General features: G+C 41.2%; 1 protein-coding gene across 2 annotated transcripts in view; it reads left to right on the top strand.

The window, feature by feature from the left end:
• Positions 1-27112, top strand: part of LOC139281055 (eukaryotic peptide chain release factor GTP-binding subunit ERF3A) — a 61984-nt gene that overhangs the window by 14244 nt on the left and 20628 nt on the right. For both annotated transcript variants that reach the window (XM_070900953.1, XM_070900952.1), the window contains 9 exons: positions 14463-14507; positions 15061-15291; positions 15539-15572; positions 16779-16856; positions 17680-17860; positions 18469-18623; positions 19350-19490; positions 21204-21297; positions 22883-22963. In XM_070900953.1, coding sequence (XP_070757054.1) covers positions 14463-14507; positions 15061-15291; positions 15539-15572; positions 16779-16856; positions 17680-17860; positions 18469-18623; positions 19350-19490; positions 21204-21297; positions 22883-22963 — 1040 coding nt within the window. The remainder of the gene's footprint in view (positions 1-14462; positions 14508-15060; positions 15292-15538; positions 15573-16778; positions 16857-17679; positions 17861-18468; positions 18624-19349; positions 19491-21203; positions 21298-22882; positions 22964-27112) is intronic.

Genomic DNA, 27112 nt, shown 5'->3' with positions numbered 1-27112 from the left:
GATTTTGTAAGTGGGAGGGGGCAGGTACTATTTAAATTAGTTTTTTTCCTGCCGGCAACGCTGCGCGTGCGCGTTGGAGTGTTCGCGCACGCGCAGTGTGAAAAAAACATTGGCACTCGGCCATATTTCTAGTTCTTTGTAGCTGTTTAATTTTTGAAATTTTTTTTAATAAAAGCACATTGCCATCAGCACTTTTGCAGCCTTCTCACTGGCCCCAAGTTTCCACACGATTTGCTCCTGATTTTTAGGAGCAACTCGTGTAGAACAGAGTATCTTAGAAATCGGAATTCTTCACATTTAGTTTTCTGCAGTTCTAGTCAGGTAGAACAGTTTCACTTTGGAACTGAATTTTTTTTTCAAAAGGGGGAGTGTCCAGCCACTGACGGCTGATTTGAAAGTTTCCACAGTGAAAACGTACTCCAAACTAACTTAGAATGGAGCAAGTGAAGATTTTTGTACGCTTGAAAAAACCTTGTCGACACTTTAAAAAATCAGGCGCAGGTTACAAATTAGGCGTCGGGAACGAGGTGGAGGGGGGGGGAAGGGAAGTCATTAAATTCTACAATCAATCCTTAGTTATACTTATACAAATATTATACAAATAAATCCAACCTGAATAAAAAATTTATAAGCAAAGAAAAGATTAAATAAACCATGTTCCCACCTGTGTGAAAGTGCTTCAGGCAGGCCTTTCAGGCAGCGGTGTGGCGTCGGTCTCGGGGGCAGGCAGCAAGCAGCCTTGGTGCTGAGCTTCAGTGCTTGAGGCAGCGATGTGGCATCGGTCTCGGGGACAGGGGCAGGCAGCAAGCAGCCTTGGTGCTTGAGGCAGGCCTTCATTCCCCGCGAAGATGCAGCACCCGGACGGACTTGAGGCCATTCGGCCATGGAATTGCAGCGGCGTCAGTGGCTGGCCGGGAGCCGAAGAATGAACAACAGCAGCCTTCGAACTGTGAGGGGGACTGACTGAGGCCATTTGGACAGGGAGAGGCAGCCACATCGACATCTTTGTATTAAAATTTGAAGAATGGGTGCACCACATATTATGCAATGGTTTGCATCCTCATGCAAGAAATTCTTTGTTCTTGGTGGAAGTTGATCCATTGCAAAGTTGAATTGCTAAAAGCACTCCCTCACACACAGAAATATCAAGAAAATTAAAATGCAAGCCTTTGCAGGGGTCCAAGAAACAAATCTTCACTTTTTCTGCAGCACTTTTAAAAATGGCCGAGTGCTAATGTTTACTTCAGACTGCGCGTGCGCGAACACTCCCACGTGCAGGGTTGCCGGCACCTCGAAGCCTAATTTAAATTGTACCCGCCCCCTCCTACTTACAAAATCGACGCGAGTGGTAAGCTCCGCCCCCTGTGTGCCGCGCCAAGCAGACATCGAGCTCCAAGGAGCTCGGGAATACCGCGTTTTTTTTCAGGTGCCGTTTTCGGCGCGAAAAACAGGCGCCCAGCTCTGAGGGGCGCCTTTTTCGCCGCGTGTGGAAACTTGGGGCCACTATATCTACTGGTTCCCATTTATCCGTCCTGCTCGTTACATCCTCAAAGAAGGCCTTTTGCCTGCTTTTACCAGGCGTAAGAGTTTGAAGGGCAAGAGCTGGGCAACTCTCCCAAATCTCCGTCCGCGAAGGCCCTTCTGGGGAGGCGCGCAATCTGGCAATCAAAAAAACATTTTGACAGATTGCAAGTGCCAGGTCCAGACGGATGCGCTTTGCGCGCCTAAACCCGCAACTTGCGAGGCCTCTTTGGGCGCATTCACACATCACATGCGCCCGGAGAGGCTGCAATTTACAGCCCATTAAGACAGTTTGGCAATCTCCATTCTTGGCAGGATGTAATTTTTGGGTAGAGGAAGTCTGAATTCATGTAGTTTTCAAAAGTCTGGACTTGTACATGCTTAATCATATGTTTTTGTGAAACTTGTGTGCTCTGAAAATGTCTGGTTTGTTGGCATGAGTCACAACTTCGATTTTTAATCTTTCAATTCTGACTAGCAGCGAACAATAATGTAATTCCTGAGATTACAGAATAAATGTTATTTGCATCTTGTCCATGCAAGGAGACCAATTTGCAAAATGGTGATCACTTTGGCAATCTCCTAGATTAATTATGAGAAGAGGGTGACTGGTTATCCAATCATTAAATTGTAACTCTTAGATCAGATTGGTAGTTAGGATTGATAAAGAATTGGAAAGTGCGCAAATTGAAATAGCATCAATGTGTTAAAACAGCCAATGAAGCTAGATTTATTTGGCAGAGGAAAGCTGGCAGATTGCTCATTCTTTGAAATTGCAGGTTTCTAAAAATGTTGCCTGGCTCCTATATACTGAATATCTCCCAGCAGACTTCTGTTCAGTTTTAGTCATTGTAGTCATTATGGGCTCAAAATTGGCCAATAGTTGCACTCTCTTTTTTGGAGTAACTTGGTTTTTCTGGCGTAAGTTAAAAATCCCCACTTTCCCCAATAAACTTGCTCCAAAGTAACTGAGTTAGTTATGATATTGTTAGTTTAGTTTTTTTTCCTCCAAAAGTGGGTGTTTCCAGACACCTATTTAGGCAACTTTGGCCAGCTAATAGTTACTCCAAATCTACTTAGGCCAGCGTATGTGGCCACTTCAGAAAACCCTTGTGGAGAGTTAAGAAATCGGCAGCAGGTTAGTACATTCTGAAACACCAAGACTTACAAAGCACAAAAAGTAATGAGCATTCAATAATTAAAAAAAAATAGAAGGAAGCGGAGAGAACCTGCACCTAAAAGCACCAAGACTTGCAAAGTTTTACGGAAAGATTAAAAGAAAAAAAAAGGAACTCGGCAAACATAAACTTCGCCTGTTCCAAAAACATCGCCTCTTGCTTGACTATTATAAGAGGTCCCGCCCGACCAAACCTGAAATGAAAAAATTGGACTGAAAAGCACCCTTATTCACCAAACACCGGTGAATACACAATAAGATGGAATGAGAGATGTGCCAATTGGTGTCAGGAATCTGATATTTAGTTGTACTAGGTGGGGAGAATAGGGCTTATCTGCACTGGAGGTGGTCCTGGACTTTAACACACAATACAGTCCTGGGGTTTTGCAGCATTGGGGGTGGGCTTTGGCAGGAGTGGGCTAGGTGGTCCCAGAGTTGGCAGCGGTATGCTGCTTTGCTGAGGTTTGCAACATGAAAGGGGAGGAACCTTGTGTCTGGCATCACTGTGGAGGGTGAACCTTGAGGTTTGGCAGACTGTGGGGGGGGGGATGGAAGATGGTGTCTGGTTCACTGGTGAATTCCTGGTTTCTGTTAGCAGTATGGAAATGGTGACATAATGTGCCTGTCGGCACTGAGTGAGATACATGGCAGCATTGGGTAGTTTTCTTAGAGCAAGCATAACATTTTTGTTTTGTAATTGGTTTCAGAAAATAAGTCGACCAGTGTCCATATTGCATGTTCTCTGGATTTCCTGCTTGTCTCTCGAACTGCTGTCTAAACCCAGATTAAGAAATCTAGATTTTTTTAAAAACACTCAAATTAGAACAAGGGTAGACACACAGTCTGTGTGTGTCTCTTTGTCGTAGCTTAATTTGCTTTCTAAAGTTTCGGTCATCATTGGATGCCAACAAAGTTACATGGGGTGTGTCATCAGTGCAGTGTGTTGTGATTTTCTTGAAAAACACCATATAAATCTCAGCTGAGTACAATTTTTGAAGTTGGCCCTCTAGCTTTTCTTGAAATAAAATAGAGGTAAAGGGGCAAAGGTGGAGCAAATTTTTTCCAAAACCATTGTTATTTTATTGGTTCATAATGGTGACTTGTTTTTCTTAACGACACATAATTAGAAAGAATTTTCCATTATAAAATTATATCATTAAATCCTCATGTATGACACTTGCTGGTCTGTAAACACTACTCCCATAACTTATCTATGTAAGCATCTATAATGTAATTCTTTATGTAAACATAGAAACATAGAAAATAGGTGCAGGGGTAGGCCATTCAGCCCTTCGAGCCTTCACCGCCATTCAATGAGTTCATAGCTGAACATGCAACTTCAGTACCCCATTCCTGCTTTCTCGCCATACCCCTTGATCCCCCTAGTAGTAAGGACTACATCTAACACCTTTTTGAATATATTTAGTGAATTGGCCTCAACAACTTTCTGTGGTAGAGAATTCCACAGGTTCACCACTCTCTGGGTGAAGAAGTTTCTCCTCATCTCGGTCCTAAATGGCTTACCCCTTATCCTTAGACTGTGACCCCTGGTTCTGGACTTCCCCAACACTGGGAACATTCTTCCTGCATCTAACCTGTCTAAACCCGTCAGAATTTTAAACGTTTCTATGAGATCCCCTCTCATTCTTCTGAACTCCAGTGAATACAAGCCCAGTTGATCCAGTCTTTCTTGATATGTCAGTCCCGGGAATCAGTCTGGTGAACCTTCGCTGCACTCCCTCAATAGCAAGAATGTCCTTCCTCAAGTTAGGAGACCAAAACTGTACACAATACTCCAGGTGTGGCCTCACCAAGGCCCTGTACAACTGTAGCAACACCTCCCTGCCCCGTACTCAAATCCCCTTGCTATGAAGGCCAACATGCCATTTGCTTTCTTAACCGCCTGCTGTACCTGCATGCCAACCTTCAATGACTGATGTACCATGACACCCAGGTCTCGTTGCACCTCCCCTTTTCCTAATCTGTCACCATTCAGATAATAGTCTGTCTCTCTGTTTTTACCACCAAAGTGGATAACCGCACATTTATCCACATTATACTTCATCTGCCATGCATTTGCCCACTCACCTAACCTATCCAAGTCACTCTGCAGCCTCGTAGCATCCTCCTTGCAGCTCACACTGCCACCCAACTTGGTGTCATCCGCAAATTTGGAGATACTACATTTAATCCCCTCGTCCAAATCATTAATGTACAATGTAAACAGCTGGGGCCCCAGCACAGAACCTTGCGGTACCCCACTTGTCACTGCCTGCCATTGTGAAAAGTACCCATTTACTCCTACTCTTTGCTTCCTGTCTGACAACCAGTTCTCAATCCATGTCAGCACACTACCCCCAATCCCATGCGCTTTAACTTTGCACATGAACCTCTTGTGTGGGAACTTGTTGAAAGCCTTCTGAAAGTCCAAATACGCCACATCAACTGGTTCTCCCTTGTCCACTCTACTGGACACATCCTCAAAAAATTCCAGAAGATTTGTCAAGCATGATTTCCCTTTCACAAATCCATGCTGACTTGGACCTATCATGTTACCTCTTTCCAAATGCGATAAACATGTAAGCATTCATTGTTTGTTGATGAGCCAATCAAATTGCAGAGAGAGAAACTTGTCCCTCCTTTTTTTCTTCTCTCTTTTCCCCCCCCCCCCCCCCCCCCCACCCCGCCCCCCCAAACCTAGGTAACAAATTTCTATTGCCCTGAAAACGATCTGTTTATTTTACAAGTGGAGTGTCTGAAATCCGGGAACCTCAGGACAGAGGCCGTTCCGGATTTCGGAACGTCTTTCCAACATCCCAAATCCAGAAACGCTCAGGCCGAAGTAAGGGTGCTGCGGCGGCTTGGGGGGAGGGCAAGTTCAGGTTCGATAGTGTCGGCGGCAGGGAAAAACCTGCGTTGAAGACTTGCAAAAAAAAGTAAGTTTAAAAAGTTTTATTTTTCAAATTATTTTTCAGCGATTTTAGTAGGTTAGGGTTTTTGTGATTTGTAAAAAAAAAAAACTTTTTGGGAGTTTTTTTTTGTTGGTGTTTTCACCCCTCCAGAGGCCCAACTCGCAGCGGTGACCCGTTTTAAAAACAAATGTTCAGATTTCAGAACATTTTTCAGATTCCCATGACCCCTCCACGGATCAATGCGATGTCTGGATTTTGGAACATTCCGAATTTTGGATACTCAACCTGTTTTTTTTTTTGTACTGTAAGGGGCCCAGGTACACTCAAACTATATGCATGCACCCCATATCTTAGAATTTGTGATGGGACAGGAGCACATCCGTGATGTGGGCGGAAGCTCCATCCTGTTCTCGATCCACTACTAAAAGGCCTCTTGAGAAATTTGCCCCCGATATGTACATCTTGCTGTATGTTCTACGCTTCAGAACTCTTACGCGATTGAAAATTAAAACACATAATTCTGCATCTTCAAGTGCAAGTTCCCATTATATATTCCTATATCCAGATTTATATGCAGTTTCCATTACGTAAATATCATGCATTAATTAGATCCTTCTGTCAGCCTCTTATCTCGTGGGGGAATGTGACTGACTGAGGCAGAATGCAATCATGTGGACATTCTATTTGGAGTCAATTAATCAAATATTCAGAAAGGGACTAATAGATGAACCTTATGATTGCTTTACTGAAGAACAGGATGCTGGAATTTAGTCTGGTTTTGTGAATGCTTCACAGTAGCCCTCAATGGTCTGCTTATTGTATGTGGAGGCAGAAGACGTGGATATGGTTCTTAATGAATACTTTGCGTCTGTTTTCACAAAAGTGAGGGGCGATGCAGACATTGCAATCAGGGAGAAGTAGTGTGACATATTAAATGAAATAAGCACAGTGAGTGAGCAAGTATTAAGGGGTATAGCAGCTTTGAAAGTGGATAAATCCCCAGGCCCGGATGAGATGTCTCCCAGGCTGTTGAGAAGCATAAGAGGAAATAGCAGAGGCTCTTGACTATCATTTTCCAATCCTCTCTGGCTACGGGTGTGATGCTGGAGGACTGCTAACATTGTACCTTTGATTAAAAAGAGAGAAAGGGATAGATTGAGTAATTGCAGGCCAGTCAGCCTAACTTTGGTTGTGGAAAAATTATTGGAAAAAATTCTGAGGGACAAAATAAATCTTCACAGATTACTTGAGGGCAGTCAGCATGGATTTGTTAAGTGAAGGTCATGTTTGACTAACCTGATTGAATTTTTTGAGGAGAGCTAACCAGGAGGGTTGATGAGGGTTAGTGTGTTTGATGTAGTGTCTTTGGATTTTAGCAAGGCTTTTGATGAGGTCCCACATGGCAGACTGGTCACGAATGTAAAAGCCCATGGGATCCAGGGCAAAGTAGCAAGTTGGATCTAAAATTGTCTGAGGGAGGAAGCAAAGGGCAATGGTTGATAAGTGCTTTTGTGACTGGAAGGCTGTTTCCAGTGGGGTTCTGCAGGACAAATGGAATCCAATCCGGAGAAGTGTGAGGTAATGCATTTGAGGAGGACTAACCAGGCAAGGGAATACACATTAAATGATAGGACACTGAAAAGTGTAGAGGAACAAAGGGACCTTGGAGTGCATGTCCACTGATCCTTGAAGGTAGCAGGCCAGGTAGGTAAGGTGGTTAAGAGGCATATGCAATACTTGCCTTTATTAGCTGAGGCATCAAATACAAGAGCAGGAAGGTTATGCTTGAACTGTATAAAACACTAGTTAGGCCACAGCTTAAGAGTACTGTGCAGTTCTGGTCACCACATTACACAAAGATGTGATTAGAGAGGGTACAAAGGAGACTTATGTGGATGTTGCCTGGCCAGGACAATTTTAGCTCGGAAGAGATAGCCTGGGTTTGTTTTCTTTTGGAATATAGGAGGCTGAGGGGGGAGCTATTGGAGTGCATAAAATTATGAGAGGCCAAGATAGAGTGGATAGGGAGGACCTATTTCCCTTAGAGAGGTCAAAAACCAGGGGGCATAGATTTAAAGTAATTGGTTGGAGGTTTAGAGGGGATTTGAGGGATAAGTTTTTTCACTCGGAGGGCGGTGGGGATCTGAAACTTACTGTCTGGAAGTGTGGTAGAGGCAGAAACCCTCACCACATTGGAAAAAGTACTTGGATGTGCATTTGAAGTGCCATAACCTACAAGGCTGCAGACAAGAGCTGGAAAGTGAGATTAGGCTGGATAGCTCTTTGATGGCTGGCATGGACACGATGGGCCGAAATGGCCTCCTTCCACGCTGTAAATTTCGATGATTTCTGCCAGCAGCAGAAATTCACATACTTTCCCTTTATGAATCTCAAGATTTGGGGAGAGAAAGCAACAGTCCTTGTAACCTGTTTATCGACTGAGGAAGATGGAACTCCTGGACCATCTGGCTTTCATTATCAATTTGCCCATTGTGATCCTGACTATCGAGCTCTAAAGTCCTCATCTTTCCTCTTCCACTCAACCTAACCATAAACAATACCGCACTGTTGTATTGTTGGAAACATGGCAGCCAATTTATGCACAGCAAGTTCTCAAGCAGCAACGTGATAATGACCAGATCATCTGTTTTAGTAATATTGATTGAGGGATAATTATTATCCAGGGTATAACTCCACTGCTATTCAAAATAGCGCCATGGAATCTTTGATGTCGACCCAAGAGAGCAGACAACCTCGGTTTGACGTCTCATCCGCAAGAAGGCACCTCAAACAGTGCAGTGCTCCCTTAGTACAGCACTGGAGTGTCAGCCTAGATTTTTGTGTCTGGAGTGGGACTTGAATCCATTACCTCTGACTCAGGCGATGGTGCTACCAACTGAGCCATAGCTGACACACACTATCAAATGGAAGCATTTTATTCAGTTTCTAGGACCAGAGTTTCAACATGTTGTACGTGATATTTATTGCATGTACAAACTCGGCTTGATTGCTATTCAAGCTTGCTAAGTGTCTATATTGCAGTTTCTTAACAACCTCAACTCCATTTTCTTTCCTTCTGAATAAATGCTTTATTGGCCTCTCCTGGGTAAAGACTGGGTCAAAGAAAATGTAATTAAAGAGAATAGTGTACTGCTTGCACAGGTTTTTGAATAAGTTGTTTATCTAGTGTTTGCTTAAAACTATTATTAAAAAGCCAGTGTTTATGATGGTGATACAAAGTAACTGAGTCACCTATTTTACTTTTGCAGTAATTGGATGGGAGAGTTCTTGCTTTTGGCATTGCGGCTATTTGCACATGATTGTTTACAAATGCCGAAACACTCTTCCTGTCATTTATGTCCTGGATGATGTCAGCTTCAAAACTAAGCTATTATCGTAGAAATAAATGTTTTAATGTTTCTAAACGGCAAGATACTATCTGTCGCACTTCAGACGTCAGTTATAGATGTCTCACTATTTGAAAAAAGTATTAATATAAAAAAGAAAGCTGGTCATTTCTGATGTATGGAAAAATGTCCTCATCAACAGAAATTATCTAATTCAGGAATTATAGCTTTTTTTTAGTCAAAGCCTTCTGACCTCATTGACCCAAGGATTTGACTAAGAGCAAATTAGCCTCAAATAAACTTCAGGTCGGCATAGCAGTTGCTTCTTGTACTTTAAAGTGACACAAGTTGTACACATCTGCATTTTAGCAGCAGAATAATGTGTGCAATAATGTATGCTGCACGCTATTATACTTGTGTACCAGCAAAGCACTTGATTCATATTTGTAGAACAGTAACATCACAACAGATAGGGAACCTAGCCACCAAAAGTAGGAAAGAAACTACTAATCAAAGACTTGAGAATGTCTGAAAACTAGCAATCAACAATAAATAGTCATGAAGACGGTTAAGGGCGATCAGTGCAATCAATCAAAATATTTTTTGAAGTTTTGTTTGCCATCTAGGTTGATCATTAATGTGAGGAACGTAGTACTAGAAATAAGATGCTACATAGTGGACCAGAAAAATTATAACTCAGAAAAATCATTAAAATTGTTCAAGTCCTCTTGCATGTAACGTCTTTTACATGATCCAACGCTTAATTTTTCCTTTTGATGCCTCTCGTTGCTTTGCTTACTGTAAATTGAAGAACATGTTGTACAAGGACAGGTGCATTATACTGTGACACACAATGTACTATTGTGCAAGCAAGAGACAGCTGTGTGTAGAATGATCTGACCCCTGCCTGATGGAAACAATTTTCAACAAACCTTTTGTTTCTAACATAGTTTCATCTGGGTGCTGATTTGATTCTGTGCTGGCTTATGGTACATCTAGTCTTCAATGAATGCTAAGATGTCAGCCAAAGTAAGTTTTCCTTTTAAATTTTCTTTCCCTTTTTTTGGTTCCTTGGTATCCTAGAGCAGGATTTAGATAAGATCCTGGCCTGGGATGCCGAGTGGCAGGGCTCAAGTCAGGGATGTGCCACTCGCCTGGGTTGGTGAAACAACATTCCAGAAGCTTGATGCCATCCGGGGCAGAGCAGTTTGGTTGATCATAGCCGTGTTGCTAAAATCAATATCCACCCCCTTAATCACCCTCGCATGTTGGCTGCAGTATGTATGATCTACCGGATACAGTGCAGCAACTCACCAAGGTTACTTCAACAGCGCCTCCCTCCCCTGTGACTGCTGCCACCATCATGGTCAAAAGCAGTAATATCATGGGAATACCATCTCCATCCTAACTTGGTTATATCACCATTCCTTCATTGTTCCTGGGTCAAAACATGTCGGCAAACTTTTGACCGTTTGCCCTAGAAGTCATTCTTCTTTGAGCCCAGACAGAGGTGTTGGGATCAAAGCTTTGGGAGTATCCGAGCTGATAATCCTGTCTACACCCAGAAAGATGAGTGGACAGCAATCAAGAGTTTGAACCCCAACTGATATCTCAAACATGCTACCCAGGGTACCTCAGCACAGATCACTCAACCAATCACCATCTATTTTTGCTCGTTGCCACATGAGGCGCCATATTATCCACTGAGGGCCATGAAACTATCTGATACATTTTTATGGAAGTATTACTGACCTGAAGCCATGTTCACTTTGCATGTTGGGAAATTACGAACATCGTGCTAATGATTTCTGCATATAGCCCACCCCCATCAGAGGAGGGCATTCTTAAAATCAACCCTTAAATGCTGCTAAATTCTGGCAACATTCTGTAAATTCATAGGTTGTTGCTGTTATTTGAACTAGAAGTGAAGGTTCAACCAATGCAAAGCTGATCTTGATTCCAGGATGATAGCTATAAAATATAAGTGCCATTTTGTTTCTGTCCAACACCAGTGAAATGCTCAGGAGTCCACTCCCAACAAAAAATTTCCATACCATTTACTGAGATTTGTCTAATGACTTCTAAATGGAGCAGGTTACTAGTATAGGGATTAAAGCTGATCCCATCTGCATTATGTAGTCTATCTGCTACCTTGATCTAAGCATTGCTGCCCAAATTGTTCTGTAAATCCCCACATTCGGTCTTGATATGAAACCTGTTGGCCAAGCATTTCAGAATGTGTTTTCCCTAGGCTGTTTTGTCAAATTAATGGCAAAGTCTCAGGATTTGGATAACTGTTGATGTTGCTGCCATGTTCTTAACTGTTTTTTCTTGCTAGGGAAATAATGCATGCAGTTTTCCTCCTGAAGAAACTAATTTCTGTCTGTGTCTGGAGAGCGGGAAAAAGAAAATAATTGCACTGCTTTAGAGTTGCTTGAAATTGTAATGGGTGATTTTAGTACTTTCAGCAAATAGTTTTCATTCTGCTGATTCTAGAACTTGACTGACCATTTTCTAAGATTGTTTTTAATCCCTCAAAACAAGAAAAATGAAGGATGAGGGATAAGCATGCAAGTAAACCATTAGAACGTGACATTTAAAAGATCAAAGGGAAGAAATCTGAAAATAAAACCGAACATTAGGATTTGAATCTCTTGTCTGATAGTTAAATATTTTTGGATTGGGAAGTGGTGAAGGAAAACTTTAGTATTTTTTAAAGCTCCAGCTTCAAATCAAATAAGAAATTTAAGCATTTAAGATTTAATGGATTTGAAGTGAATTGTACAACTTGCGTCATTGTGTTTTATGTAATAATTTGCTTTGATGCATAGAGAATTTGAACTTTGAACACTAAGACCCAACAGGGCTTTTAGCCTGAAAACTATTGTGGAAAAGGGAGAACAAGCATTTTTAAAAGCAACAGAATCACTGTTTCTTCCCCCCCCCCCCAAAAAAAAAATCTCCTCCCACCAGTGCTCTCTCCTTTCCTATTCACTTGATTGACCACACAGATGCCCAACACATTGCACCATCATCATCCATCAGTAGCAAGCAGGGAAAATAATCAATGCATATATTACTAAATATCTCATCGATCTTCCGTGGTGCACACGAGTCAAAACCAAGTACAATCTTCAGGTGAAGTGTGGTTAGAGACTAAGGAATAATTAGCTCTGGGCCGCAGGCATAATGCAGTCCCTTTTTCAAAGTCAAATACTGTCCTTATTAGTTGCATTATGAATTGCATTATGTCCACATTTATCATGGAAAAATGCTGTTGTAAACTTGTCATATTGTAATTATGCTCTCCTGACAATGGTGGTACTGCAGTGCCTCCACAAGAAGAGTGATTATAGTTTACAGAGAGAGTTGCCATTATAATGTGGGCATAGGAATTCATAATACAAAAGGTTGATGGAAAGTGCATGCAGCCACGGGGACTTTGAATATAATAGAGATTGATATAGATTATCAAATTCTGTTGGACAAGTACCATTTTAAGAAGGAAAACTGTGTTGGTTTGTGTTTCTGAATAAAATTTTGTTTTGCGTACTTTAATAATTTTTACACTTTGGAGGTCAGTCAAATGAATAAACCTCAGACAAGCTTGGAGGAACATCCTCCTCCCACCAGCAAAGTTGTGGATCTATGGAATCGACTGCAACAGCAGTTGGTGCTGGGTGAAATGATCAAGATGTATAGTGGCTTCATAAATATTCATCCAAATCTCAAATTTTGAGAATTACACTTTAGCAATGAGTGCATTTTCTTTTGTCTTTTTTTTTTAAATGCTTGAATGGGCGAAAGCGCCTTATCCTTTGTTTTTCATTACACCTTTCCTGAAGTCTCGGGTATCATTCCACTGATGCCAGTTGTCCATATGTACTTGCCCCAGTTGCCATTGATCATGTGGGAACCAAGGCAATGAGTGTTGGTGGCGAATCAACTGGGAAAGGGACCATCACTGTCTTCCCCAGGCGTCTCTCCCTGTGCTCTTTTCAGTAAGTGATCCGATTGAGGAGCCGTGGATGATTTGTTCAAAAACCTTTCCTGGGCTCCAAATGCTCCACCAATTGAAGCACTCGTACTGCCACCATGGCAGAAATAGGTTAACTTGGCTGAGATCAAATTGAACTTGGTGCTATTTGTTCAGTATGGTTCATTTTAACACATTCCTTACCCTTTCTAACTGAGCCTTCGTGTATTTTTCGCAACTGCTTACTTAATTATGCCCTGGATTTGGTCAAACAATTGCCTCCTCCCACAGATCCTCCAACCGTATATGGTGTTTTATTATAATTGAATTTTCCATTAGTTGATCTCATGGATTCTCCAGCATTGTAAAAGCAGAATTAGTTTATATATTATCTTGCCTTTGTAAAACTGAAAATTATCAAACTAGTTAATTTGCTGGCTTAAAATTAAGACTTCAGACAAGTCCTCAATCTCCATAGCAGCAAAATACTCTGTTAATAAATGGGGTCACCTCTGCTGATTACACATACATAATTCCAAGTATTATGTACACTAATATTCAGAAAGCCACTCGGTGGGATATGCAATAATCTCATTGGATTTGCAAAGATTGATATTTAAATGGTGTTTTAGGATCTTTACAGTACAAAAGGAGACTATTCCACCCTTGTATCTGTGCTGTTTCTTTGAAGCAATCTGAAAATAAACCTACTACTGATATACTCATACCCCTGTGTCTTCATCGACTTCAAATATTTATCCACTTTTCCTTAAAGATGGAATTGGTTCAGCCTCAACTATATGGCAGATAAACAACATATTGCCATATTGGGATCAGGTATCAATGCTCCAACAAATCTAAGAAATTTCTTCAAATCGGGTCTCCTGCTTGCTCCCCTTTAATAATCCATTTTTAAAGTATTAATGGACTCTACTTCAAGATCAGTAGTTCACAGAATTTTGCATTTTCTTTGCAATGTTTTCCAATTTCCCCTGTAATATTTGTCATTTTAAATATGCTCTTGTTACAATCACACCAACCAATTGAAACAATCCAGCACTGTTTACTTTAATAATAAAAGCCCGAAGTTCTCGGGTCTCCTCTTAACAATAATTCATAATTTTTGGTAACATTCAGTGAATCTATCCTTGGCCTTATCCATTGCTTTTATTTCATTCCTGCAATGGGTTGTCCAAAACGGCGCATAGTTCTCCAGCTGCAGCCTACCTAAGGTTTTGCACAAGTTCATCATTACCTCTTTGCTTTAGTTCTCTCTGCTTCTAGATAACAGTACAAAGGATTTGGTTCACTCTTTAATGGCTTTAAGTATTTGCACTGCCTCCTAATGAGTGTGTCTCATCAAGGTATCCCCTGCTCCTCTACTCTATGTAAAATATTACCAATAAGATATATATTTTCTCTTCCTGTGAACTGCTAGATTATAGGACATGAGTTGCAAGTCAGTTCAGTGAATTTGGCATGATTCAGTTACTCTTCCAAGCAAATAATTCTCAGTTTCTCTCCTTCAGGACTGGATGCTACAGATCCCAGCATGGAAGTCTCAGAACCTGCTGGTAAGAAACTTTTAGTAGGATTCCAGCCTTAAACATCGTATGATTTGCTAACACACATCAACATTTAACTGTCAGTTAACTGACCATATACCTACATTTTTAACTTGCGATACATATTGTGCAAAAAGTTCTTGACCATTGAAGAAGCTTTTTTTTTTCCCAAGGGCCCGGATTAAAAATTTGTGTATATGTACATTTTATACATGTATATGCGTTCATACAGAATATAAATACAAATTGAAGTAAAATTTATAAATTTGAGTTTCAGAATTAAGCTGATGGTTTATTTGGAGTAATTGATTATTATATATTCTCTGAGCTTGTGTCTGAAATATGGTGGGCAGAATTGTCTAAAATACACATTTTCAATATGGGTTTACCCAGAACAAAACTTTGGTTGCATGCTGCATTTTAGCTTTAGTAAGTAGGTTTTGAATCGTAAGTTTTGACTCGGCTTAGTATTTTGCCAATAACAGTTCACTGCATGAGCATCACTGTATGAGTGTCTCTAAACTGAGCGACTGCTGAGAACCAAACCGTATAAATCTTACAGCCCCAGTAGAAAATGGCGATACAGAAGCGGGACCTGAAGAATCATGGGAACAGAAAGCAGAGCCGAGTGAAGCAGAGCCAGGAGGTGGTCCTGCTGGCGATGGAGGGCCACCTTTGTCAACTCCAGTAGAAATGGAAGAGGAGGAGGAGGTGCCTACGCCAAAGGTTGCTGTGGCAGAACCAGGAGCTCCAAGGAAGGAACATGTAAATGTTGTATTCATTGGTCATGTAGGTAGGTTAATAGATAAAATTACATCATGGTTATGTGCCTCATTTAAAATTCAGATTTAATGAAGTGCCAATCCCATTTTAAATATCTCATTTACTTCCAGTAATTGCTACATCTAGAAATTAATTATTATAGCAGCAATAGAACTTTTATTACAGGAAATCTTCTCCCAAGTTTACCCAATTTATAAAAAGTAAAGCTTGTTCAAATTGTTTTCATCCAATAACTCTTTTTTTTTTTCTTCTCTCAGATGCTGGAAAATCCACTATTGGTGGACAGATAATGTAAGTTAATGCTTCTGTTTTGAAAGATGTAGAGCTGGAGTGAGAGAAACTCTGTTGTAATCAATTTTCAATTTGTTGATTTGTTCCTAAACAGAATACACTAAGCCATTCTTTGTAGTACTTTGTGTGTGTGTGAGCAAGAGAGCTTAACTAGGGTCATGGCCCCGTTGCTTCTGAGTCAGTAGTATGTAGGATTGAGCCCCAAACCAGGATTTGAGTTTATAATTTGTGTTGAGGCTCTACTATTTTAGATTCTACCTAATTGTTCACGGGGATTTTGAAGATCCCCTAGCACCATCCAAAAAAGAGCATGTGATTCTTCTTGTGTCCCATATAGCATTCCCATTTCAACTGATGCTGCTTAGAAGAAAAATTGATCAGCTGATGATTTTACTGCTGTTTAACATCCCATAGAATGGCTGTCTGTTTATCCTGGATAATGGTAGCTCTATTCGAGAAGTAGTTTGTTAATTTGCATTGAGCTGTCTCAACGTGGTGAGGCACAAATATTTTTGTACCTTTTTTTGAAAAGTTTGGTTTAATTTCATATTTATTGCAATGAGTTCTGTACTGGATACTTTAGTCTTGTTTTGATCTTTATGTTCCTTGTCATGAACTACAAGATTTTATGGTTCTGAGCCTGGATAGTCTTAATTCAGACTAGAAATGCATTAACATTTTGGTCAAATTATTCTCAAACCTGCAGATGAAGCATTTTTGAAAGTCTTTATTCAACCCCTTAAAATTAATGAGATTTGTGTCTTTGAATATCTGAGGAAAGGGTAGTGCCTCAATTAAATTTGCAATATAAATCAGTATTGTAGTGTTGATCATTGGGGAAAGTTTCACAGCTCAAAGTTTTAAAGAAAATGTTTCTTTGAGTGATAGCCAAATTGAACTGGAACTGCTGGTCTTTTGATCATTGGACATGACTGTAAAAAGGATTCCACTGTTTGTACAAGAATGGTACTGTATAGAGGGGGGAAAAAACACGTTTATACAAAGGACTTTGAAAATGCTTTGGAAAGTGTAACATTGTGTATATTGTCACATTTTCTGAAGTAAAATGCATTTATTCAATGCATTTATTTAGCCCAGGCTTTAATATGATTAACACAATAAAGGAAATGGAATTTTTTTTTTAGTAAAGTATTAATCAAAACATAAGTAGAAATATGTTGACTATTTACTGGCAATTTCTTAAAGGTACCTCACAGGCATGGTTGACAAACGAACACTGGAGAAGTATGAGAGGGAGGCTAAGGAAAAAAATAGAGAAACATGGTAAGATTATTATACTGTATTATTTGTATGTTGGGTACTGTGGATTTGACCAGCATCAAGATTCCGAAATTAAAACTTTATTTTAGGATCCATTTCCATATATTCAATCATGTTTTTTATATTTAAAATTATTTGGGTTCCCCGATTGTTCAGAATTTATCCATTGAGGCTCATAAGGAGCAGGGGGTTCCTAGTTTGGTCACCAGTCTCTGTTAAGATACCCCATTTCTAGCTGCTGCTACAGCCAGTACAATTGGCTTAAGTGCCTCAACTTAGGAAGAGGGAAATTAGTTCGAGTTCTGCACCCATGATATCTGTTGGAAGTGTGCAGGTGATTACTTGTTTAACCTTCCTGCTGTCAAATTGGTTGCCATCGCTCTTTGTGACTTGCATATGACTGTGGTCACTTGGCTGAGGTTGCAGGAGGTAGCTGGCATCTGTGGAATCATACCCCAGCAAGGAGTTGATGCTCCCTGTGGGGGCGGGGGGGGGGGGGGTGGAAATTGGCACGGGGAAAAATAGCAATTATGATTTTGGATTAGGCTATGAGTTGTTGATCTGCAGGAATGTAGTGCAAGAGCCAACAACTGAGATGCAAAAAGTGGTTTGAATCACTTCTCCACCCCGGCTTTGTTTAGCTGTTTGGGAACTTGCTGTATGCTGAGTTCATGTGAACCCTATTGCATTTCAGTGGCTCTGTTCAACATTGTGTAAAGATGTTTTTTTAAATTGCTTATGGTTTTATTCATCCAACAAGTTAACATGAAATAGCAGAGTTGCTTTTTGTTTACACTATATATTACAAAAATCTAATTAATTTTAGGTACCTTTCCTGGGCCTTGGACACAAATCAGGAGGAGAGAGATAAGGGCAAAACAGTAGAAGTGGGTCGTGCATATTTTGAGACACAGAAAAAACACTTCACCATTTTAGATGCTCCAGGTCACAAAAGCTTTGTACCGAATATGATTGGTGGGGCATCTCAAGCTGATCTTGCTGTCTTGGTAAGAAATCAAGTTTTCAGCTGCTTTCTTGGGGATTAAAATGATGGATTCGGGAACTAATTTGATTGTGGAGTGCACCAGAAAAGATAGAATGTGGTTTTGCACTTAAATCCAATTATTCATGTTTTCTCTTGTATAGTATTGCAATGTATCTTTTGGAATAGGGGAAATAATGCAAGAGTCTAATTGATGGCACTATTGTAGCAAATATTTTTGTCTACAAATACGTGATGCATAAAAAATGTATTTTTCAATCACAGTTTATGTAGCCCAATGGAATTTAGAGTTCATGAGAAGCAAGAGTTCACTTTTATTTTTAAAGCAATTAACTGTAGGTACAGGTTATATTCAGAGTGTTGAATCTCAGTGCAAGACCAGTGTTAGAATTACTCTTGTCTGGTAATCCTTTCTGAAGGATTGTGAAGCTTCCAGTTTTCACTGGGGAGGTAAAACAGGCCAGTGAGGATTTCTCTCTGCTGTTCAAATGGTACCTCTAGCTGAACAAAATTGCCATTTATGGCACCTGTGTAATTGTTTATTTTTGTAAAGTCATTCTTGCATCTGTAAAAATGCACAGTCTCCTCCTTTCTCCCGTGTTGTTTATTCAGGTTATCTCAGCCAGAAAAGGTGAATTTGAGACGGGCTTTGAGAAAGGAGGTCAAACACGAGAACATGCTATGTTAGCAAAAACAGCGGGAGTAAAGCATCTGATAGTGCTCGTCAACAAAATGGATGACCCAACAGTGAGTTGGAGCCAAGATAGGTATGATTTGTACATTATATTATGCATGCTTTGAATGGTGCATATTTAAAATTCATATATAATATTTAAAAACTTAAGAATTTTGACATCGACGCATGCTATTAATCACATGGTTGCATGCTGAATAATTCAAACAACTTGTGACTGTTTCTGGTGGTCCTCAGGGTTGGTTAGAGAAAAGAATCATGGGCAAGGCCATGGTTTGGCAGTTTTCATACACAATGGACAGAAACATAGAATTTCATCTCCAATGCCCATACAAATCCCATAATCTCCTGCAATAAAAATAGAATTTAACCAAGGCAATGGTTGTAATTGTGGGGTGGAGAACTTTTGGTGGTGAAGCTTCAGATTAAAAATTAGCCATTCTGATAGCTGATTAGTGCTACAATTTAGTCATCTCTACATTTTAATTAGTATACATAAATTACAATTGCTTATATTGTGATTAAATGTTTGCCACGTGATTTTTGTAAAAGCTCACTTAAATTAGAAGCAGCAAATAATTATTCTGACCCTGCCAAGGCAGCCATTTTGAATGTGTATCCAACCGTATAGCCTAGACTGTATGTGGCAATATTAGAGTTGGAAATAGACACCAGCTTGCCTGAAAACATAGAATAGAGACAGTTGAACTTTAGAGCAAAGCAAAATGTTTTGCCACTTTTAATAGTGGTATTGTCTTGCTGTTGATGCAACTGTATCAAAAGTGGTGTTTTTTCTCAGATATGAGGAATGCAAAGAAAAACTGGTGCCATTTTTGAAGAAAGTTGGTTTCAATCCGAAGAAGGATATTCACTTTATGCCTTGCTCTGGACTGACTGGCGCAAATCTAAAAGAACGAGCTGAGAACTGCTCTTGGTACACGTAAGTATAAACTGTCTCTTAATTTATATATCACAGAAAGAAGTGAAAAGTGGGCAAATACTAAGTCGAGTCGATACATGTTCATTATAACCTAATAAAGTAAGGGGGAGAAGCAGTCGCTGTCAGTGCTACTAAAATGCGATTTATAGGGGGAAAATGTAAGTGAAACTTGACTAGTTAAGGATCCTTGTATGTTGGCTCCATTGGAGGACTTATCTGCAAATCAGTGCGTGCACATTGCATCCTTGGTAACACGATCCAAGTCCTTTACTTTAGGGCTGTCTTATCAAGAGACACTCCAGGTACGATTAGCTAGTTTGATATGCTGAAAGAATGTTTTTCAGAAGATGGCCAAGCTAAACTGACTTATAACCCCATCAGAAAGGATTGAGATATCTTGTTCAGGGGGAAATAAGCAATAGGATAAAATGCAGTTTTTTGTGGATGGTGATAGTTCAGTTATTGGAGTTGAACCTTCCAATGAGAGGTCTCAAATACTTAGATGTTCTGGACCCACTTGGCTGCTCTTTTTTATGGTACTTGTCTGTCTGTGATAACTCTGAATATGCTATCTCCTCCCCTCTTCCCAGGCTCCACCTAAGTAATTAAAAAAACATCAGGTTCATAAAGATTTTCTCTGCTTCCTCTACTAACTAAAAGAAGCTAAGTAGTTCAATAATTTGTAGCTGAAGGAAAAGGCTACTTGGCTCAACATTTCTTGACTTCCTCCTTTTTAGATTGAGGCAGAAAAATATTGTGAATTTGATGTTTTGTTGTACATTGAAAAATCATTGTCATAATAAATGGGACTGGTCGTTTGTATTTGATTTTAAAAAGTTGCCGTGAAATGCAATTTAAAAGTGTAATTACAAAGATCAACAAAATGCATACCAGTCATTTCAGTTTGCCCATTCACTTCGTAAATGATCTACAGCTGATTAATTTTAAATGTGTGACTGGAATTGAGATATTTTAAAAAAAAAACACATGCATGGCGAACTTATCTGCATTCGCTGTCAATAACCTTCTGAAACTGACCGTAACTTCAGAATTTTAGCGCATGCGCACCTAAACACGGAAATCGTGAAGATGCGGTCAGCCATTCCCTGCTCCACCAGAAGCTGCGCTGTGGAGCTCCCTCTAGCCGGCATTCAGTGGAACTGTCGAAAACTTGAACCTTTCCACACTAATATCACTGTTACGTACCCCATTAAATGTTAAGCTATGTTGGAATAGATGTAACTGAGTTTTAACAGTGTATTGACTGCAGAACAACCATTCTGGCCCTGAAAAACACATTTTAGATTTGTCAAATTTCTCCATTGATAAATTATATTTTTTAAATGATAAGTGTTAAAGTTTGTTATTTCAACTTCTAACTTACCCCTATATGTATATCCCAATCTTTATTTTGCTCTCCATAAATTTTTTTAGGTGAATTGAACTAGTGCTTTTTATTTCCTGGTTTTGTCTGAATTCTTCATGATGATTGGCTGCTTCGACAGCTTGATGATGTCACTGCTGCATCGTGCTGGGGAGACTATATTGACAGCGCTACAATCAATTTAATGTTGAAAGCTTAAGCTTTTGCCACAGAGAACTTTGAGCAGCTTTTTTCGTGGTCAGCGGTGATCGCCGTCACTTCACTGATCAGTCAAGTCGTAAGCATAGTCCCGGAATTTGCGATGTTCACCTATTAATTTTTTTTTTCAGTGGATTACCATTTATTCCCTATCTGGACAATTTGCCACACTTCAATAGGACATCTACTGGTCCTGTGCGAGTACCAATTGTAGATAAATATAAGGTAAGCTAGTAGCCCCATCATGGGTTTCTTTACTAAATCCCAAATACTTGACATGCCTTCCAGCCTGTGTGTTTTATCATTATTCATTTTCTTACACAGTTGCTCTGCATTATTTTGTGAACAGAAACAGTAAGACGCTTTGGTGTTGGAGTACGTATTTTAAGCTGCAACTGGTCAAATCAGTACTGGTGTTTTCTTTTGGTCCAGAGAAAGAGATTACTAGAGTAGCTAGAGTAACTATAAGCTGACTGTCTGGAAAAAATAAATCTGAGAATAAATAGACATTCATGGGTAAGAAACTACACACATTCCCTCTCCCTGGGATCTGTAGTAATGGTCAGTTTATCTGTCCTGGAAGGATCCAGAGGTTTACCAGCTCAATGTTGTGGCACAATGATGACTTCAATGACCTGCATAGTCAGGACTCTAATTCAAGCCAGTATTTCTTGTAGCGCATTTATTAAGATGAGGAGGCCAACAACTGATCCTTGTTGGGCATGGTATTTGTGACTGAAACCTCATCTAGCCTAAAGACCAAACTATCCAGAATTTCCTCCTCTCAAGATATCTTATGCTGAAAAAGTTCCACAGAAGGTAGCAGCCCTTCTGAATAACGATTCTTTGATGGGCATTTGCGCAAGTTTCGTGATTTAAATACCTGTGGAAAATATGGGTAAGAAACTACACACATTCCCTCTCCCTGGGATCCGTAGTAATGGTCAGTTTATCTGTCCTGGAAGGATCCAGAGGTTTACCAGCTCAATGTTGTGGCACAATGATGACTTCAATGACCTGCATAGTCAAGACTCTAATTCAAGCCAGTATTTCTTGTAGCGCATTTATTGAGATGGTCAGTTGTATTCTTCATGATGGTGACTTACTCCAGAGGCTAGATTATTCTATGAAAACTTAGCCAGACAAGCTCCTTCAGATGTAAAGTTGAAATTGGATTCTGTTGCCTGAGAGATTTAGTTTTATTAGGGATGAGGTCAGTCAGTATTGAGCCTTTTTAGAAGATTCCCGATGCTTCCACTTTAGTAGACTGACGAATTTTGGAAGATGTACCATATTTTGGCGTGTCTCATTAAGATTTAATGTAGAATTGGTGTTGCGACACTTGTCTTTTTTGGCAATGGACCATGGTGATCTTGTCAATGCACGCATAGATTATAAAACTTGGTGTCTGACCCAAGCTTTTGTTTTAGTCAGCAAATGAAAAGGTGAATGTCGAATAAGAAATTGGAATTAACTGGGGCTTCTTGATTCGCAGATTTGTAGCTTTGATGGGCAAGACATTAAAAATTAAGGCAAACTTTTGTTTTTAAAAAGCCCAGTTTTCAGTTCTGAACATACACTAACTGCTTCAGTTGTACATAAAGAAAAAAGTGAGTTTTCCAAAAGAAACTTGGATCACAAAACAGCTCTTTGAGTATGGAATGCTGAATGAAAACTAAGTTAACTTATGGATGACAAATTTAATTAATGAGAAAGGCAACTGGTATGTGGTGATTTATGTGCTTTAATTGTTTCACAGTGGCTGAATAACTAAACTCATTTGAGTAATGAAATATTTTTGTGTGTGTAGGATATGGGTACTGTGGTTCTAGGCAAACTAGAATCCGGATTAATTGGAAAAGGACACCAACTTGTCATGATGCCAAACAAAGTAAGTAAACTTCTCGATATTATATGGCTAAATGCACAGATTTGTAAGTTCCCGCGTATTTAAATTCACAGGCTGCGCAGTGAGCTGGACAGCTGGCGTGGCACAATATTCAACAAGCGGGAACAAGTCACAGCACTGAGAGGATGGCCCCGGAACCCCTCAACCGATCCAAATTGGAACAGTGTTTGGAAAGAGCCCTGGAACCCGGTGAGCGTCGTGGACAGTCGTTGACTGATGGCGGCTGCAGGACCTATGGTTTTCTGCGCCCAAATAACCCCTCCCCGCTGATTTCCCCAGTGAGACTGCGCATGCACCACAAGGCTGCTGTGCAGTCTCAAGAGTCTGAATCGGTGGAAGAAACAGGAAAGCAGCGGGCAGGATGGGGAAGGCGCTGGAGCAGCGATTTAATGATGCCGGGGCTCATGTCGCACGTTTGCCGGGCATGGTGGCTCTGATTTGGGCCCTGTGACGCCCACTTGGTGTTGCTGAGGCCTGTTTCTTGACGAGACAGACAGTCTCCGGCTGCAATTTGGAATATGCGTGGGAGCAAATTGGAGAAAGTTGAGGAGCTCAATGTGCGCGGCAAGCGGGAAAGTGAAGTTATATTTTTATTACCATTATTGTTGGAATTATTTTTAGGTTAACTTCAATCTCGATCTCTAGGCAGTGAGGGCTAGAAATGCGGTTCTCAATAGTTATCGTTCAGGCTGGAAATTCAAGCTTCAACTTGCGCAGCGGTAAAAATCGCTGTTGCACGAGGATTCACAGCGCAAACCGCAATCCTTACCAACTTTAGTCCAAGGCTGATACCGCTGCGAGTTGGACTTTGGGAGGACGGGAAAACAATTTTTTTTTTTTTAATTTAAATTGAAAAAAATCACAACATTTACAAGACGCATATCTATTGAATCGCTGAAGATGAATTTAAAAAATAAAAACTTTAACTGACCTTTTTTGCAGGTCTTCATACTTACTGCTGCTCCAAGGGCTGCAATGCAGCTTTTTACGTCGATATTTTTCACGCAAAATACTGGTGCGCACCGCCAAATCTTTGGTGCAAGCGCTATTTAGTGTCTTGCACGACGGCGCTCCTCTGTCCAGCGATAATTGAAAACCGCTGCGGCAAAACTTCACTGATATTCCCACCAACCAGTTTTTTGCCAAATATGGTGAAGTAGTTCAAAAAAACCGGTCCCAAAGTCAGCGAATCTCTAGCCCTCAGTGTCATGGTGAACCTCTTCATGCAAAACTTTGTTTCAATTCATGCAGTACAATGTGGACAATGGTGGGCTGTGGATGTGTAACCCAAGAAGATGGTCCTCAAATGGAAATGTTGGTGTCAATGTGGAGTGTTTGATTAAAGCTGAACAATACCAAGACGAGAATGGGAGGGAAAGAGAAGCCCTTTTTTATCTTCAATTAGGCCGCAGTTCCACAAGCACTTTTGCTCCCATGCAAAGTGGTTTTGGATGCGCCTCAGTGGAAGAAGTGGTGGTATAACCGAACGAATAATTGAGGGTACAAAAGGCATGAGGCATGAGTCTTGTACGGGTTAACGTTTGCACAAAGTACATGTTAACTCCAGCTTTAGTTTTTCACCACCTCCCAACAAGTGTTGGAAACAAAGTTATTGCTAATGTCTGTGATGTAATAAGAAAACTCAACAGAAGTCGCCATTTGGTTCATCAAGTGTTTTACTTCCACCAACAATATTCAGTCTATATTTGTTACTGGAATGAGAAGGCAGTGTCTGACTGACCTGATTGAAGTAGCATGGGATGTGAGAGATTTTGCCCACCATGTCTGTTGAAGTGAAGTTCCATTTCTGCAAACCTCCAGACCTTGACATAATCGCCATCTTTGGTTTAACTGCTAGTCAATTTAACGTGATGTTTCCTGTTGCAAAGAAACAGGAGATGACCTGGACAATCTTAGATCGTTAATGTGACCTTGCTAAAAATCGCTCCATCATCATCATCATCATCGGCAGTTCCTCTGAGTCGAGGATGACTTGCTTCCACACAAGAAATGAGTTGTCGGGTGACTGAAGAGTCCAATGCAGGATCTACAGTCTCTCAGGTGGGGCAGACGGTGGTTGGAGGACTGGGAAGTTGGGGTGCCTGTGTTGCCACGTGCTCTTTCCACTGTCGACGCTTAGCTTCAGCTTGCTCTCAGCGAGGAGATTTGAGGTGTTCAACGTCTTCCCGGATGCTTTTCCTCCACTTTGGGTGGTCTTGGGCCAGGGATTCCCAGGTGTCGATGGGGATGTTGCACTATTTCAAGGAGGCTTTGAGGGTTTCCTTGAAGTGTTTACTCTGCCCACCTGGGGCTCGCTTGCCGTGTCTAAGCTCCGAGTAGAGCGCTTGTTTTGGGAGTTTCATGTCAAGCATGCGGACGATGTGGCCCGTCCAGCAGAGCTGATCGAGAGTGGTCAATGATTCGATGTTGGCCTGAGCCAAAACACTGACTGGCGCCGATACTACTAATGGATTTGCTGGATATTGCAAAGGCAACGTTGGTGGTACTTACTTCTGCAGTGTTTTGAGGTGCCTGCTGTACATGGACCATGTCTTTGAGGCATATAGGAGGGCGGGTATTAATACTGCTCTGTAGATCATGAGCTTGGTGCCAGGTTTGAGGTCTTGGTCTTCAAAGACACACTTCCTCAGGCGACCAAAGGCTGCACTGTCACATTGAAGGCACTGTTGGACCTCGTTGTGGATTTTGCTAATCGGGGGTCAGTGCTGTGTGGCAGGGGCAAGTTGGTACAGGACCGTTGTCTTATGGATGTTTAGTTTAAGGCCCGTGGAGATGTTGACACTGGTTTGGAGTTCGGCCTCCGAGTATGCACAGGCGCAAACGTCAGCTGAATACTGTAATTCGATGACGGAGAATGGGCCGATGTGGCCTGGAGGCGGCGGAGGTTGAACAGATTCCCGTTTGTCTTGTAATTTAGCTCCACTCCAGTGCAGAGCCTGCTGAGGGTGAGATGGAGCATTGCAGCCAGGAAGATCGAGAAGAGCATTGATGTGATGACCGCCTTGCTTGACCCCGGTCCGAATATGGAATGGGTTTGTGATGAATCCGTTGGTAAGGATCACAGCTTGCATGTCATCGTGGAGCCGGCGGAGGATGGTGACAAACTTTTGAGGGCAACCGAATCTGAGGAGGACGCTCCATAATCCCTCACGGTTGACAGTATTGAAGGCTTTTGTGAGGTCGAAGGCGGCCATATACAAGGGTTGGTGCTGTTCCCTGCATTTCTTATATCTGCCATGTGGTGAAGATCATGTCCATTGTGCCCCTTAGTGGGCGAAACCCGCATTGTGACTCTAGGAGGAGCTCTTCAGCCACAGGGAGAAAGCAGTTAAGGAGGATTCATGTGATTACTTTCCCTATGGCTGACAGCTGGGAGATTCCTCTATTGTTAGCGCAGTCGGACATCACTTTTCTTGAAGATGGTCACGATTACAGCGTTTGAGATCTCCTGGCCTGATCTTCTCCTTCCAGCTAAGAGATGAGGTCATGAATCCACACCAGTCGTGCATCTCCACCATGTTTTAGTGCTTCAGCGGGGATTCCATCTGCTCCTGATGCCTTGTTCCTCAGTTGTCGGATGACCTTTTCGACCTCTGGCTGGGATTGTGTTGAGATGGTGGCGGGTGGGATAGAGTCGAGAACACTCGCGTCGAAGACACCGTCTCGGTTCAGGAGATCCTCAAAGTGCACTGACTGTCTCTGTCCTTAATGAGCATCTCTCCATTCTTGGCCAGCAGTGGGGTAGGGCCTTGGATGCTTGGTCCGTAGGTCGTCTTGACTGCGCTGAAGAGTCCTCGCACGTAGTGGTTGTCGACTAGCTGCTGGATTTCTTGTGCTTTCTGGGAATTAAACATCCAGGGGTATCTGACAATTTGGAAAGATAGACAAGAAGGGAAAGGAGGTGGGGTAGATCTGTTAATAAAGAATGATATTAGGGCAGTTGAGAGAGACGATATTGGCTCTAATGAACAAAATGTTGAATCATTGTGGGTGGAGATTAGCGATAGTAAGGGGAAAAAGTCACTGGTGGGCGTAGTTTACAGGCCCCCAAATAATAACTTCACGGTGGGTCGGGCAATAATCAAGGGAATAATGGAGGCATGTGAAAAA

Source organism: Pristiophorus japonicus, chromosome 15 (genome assembly GCF_044704955.1).
Source record: "Pristiophorus japonicus isolate sPriJap1 chromosome 15, sPriJap1.hap1, whole genome shotgun sequence".
NCBI classification, from domain to species: domain Eukaryota; kingdom Metazoa; phylum Chordata; class Chondrichthyes; family Pristiophoridae; genus Pristiophorus; species Pristiophorus japonicus.
The sequence above is the reverse complement of the archived record's forward strand: the minus strand, read 5'-3'. Positions and strand labels throughout refer to the sequence as shown.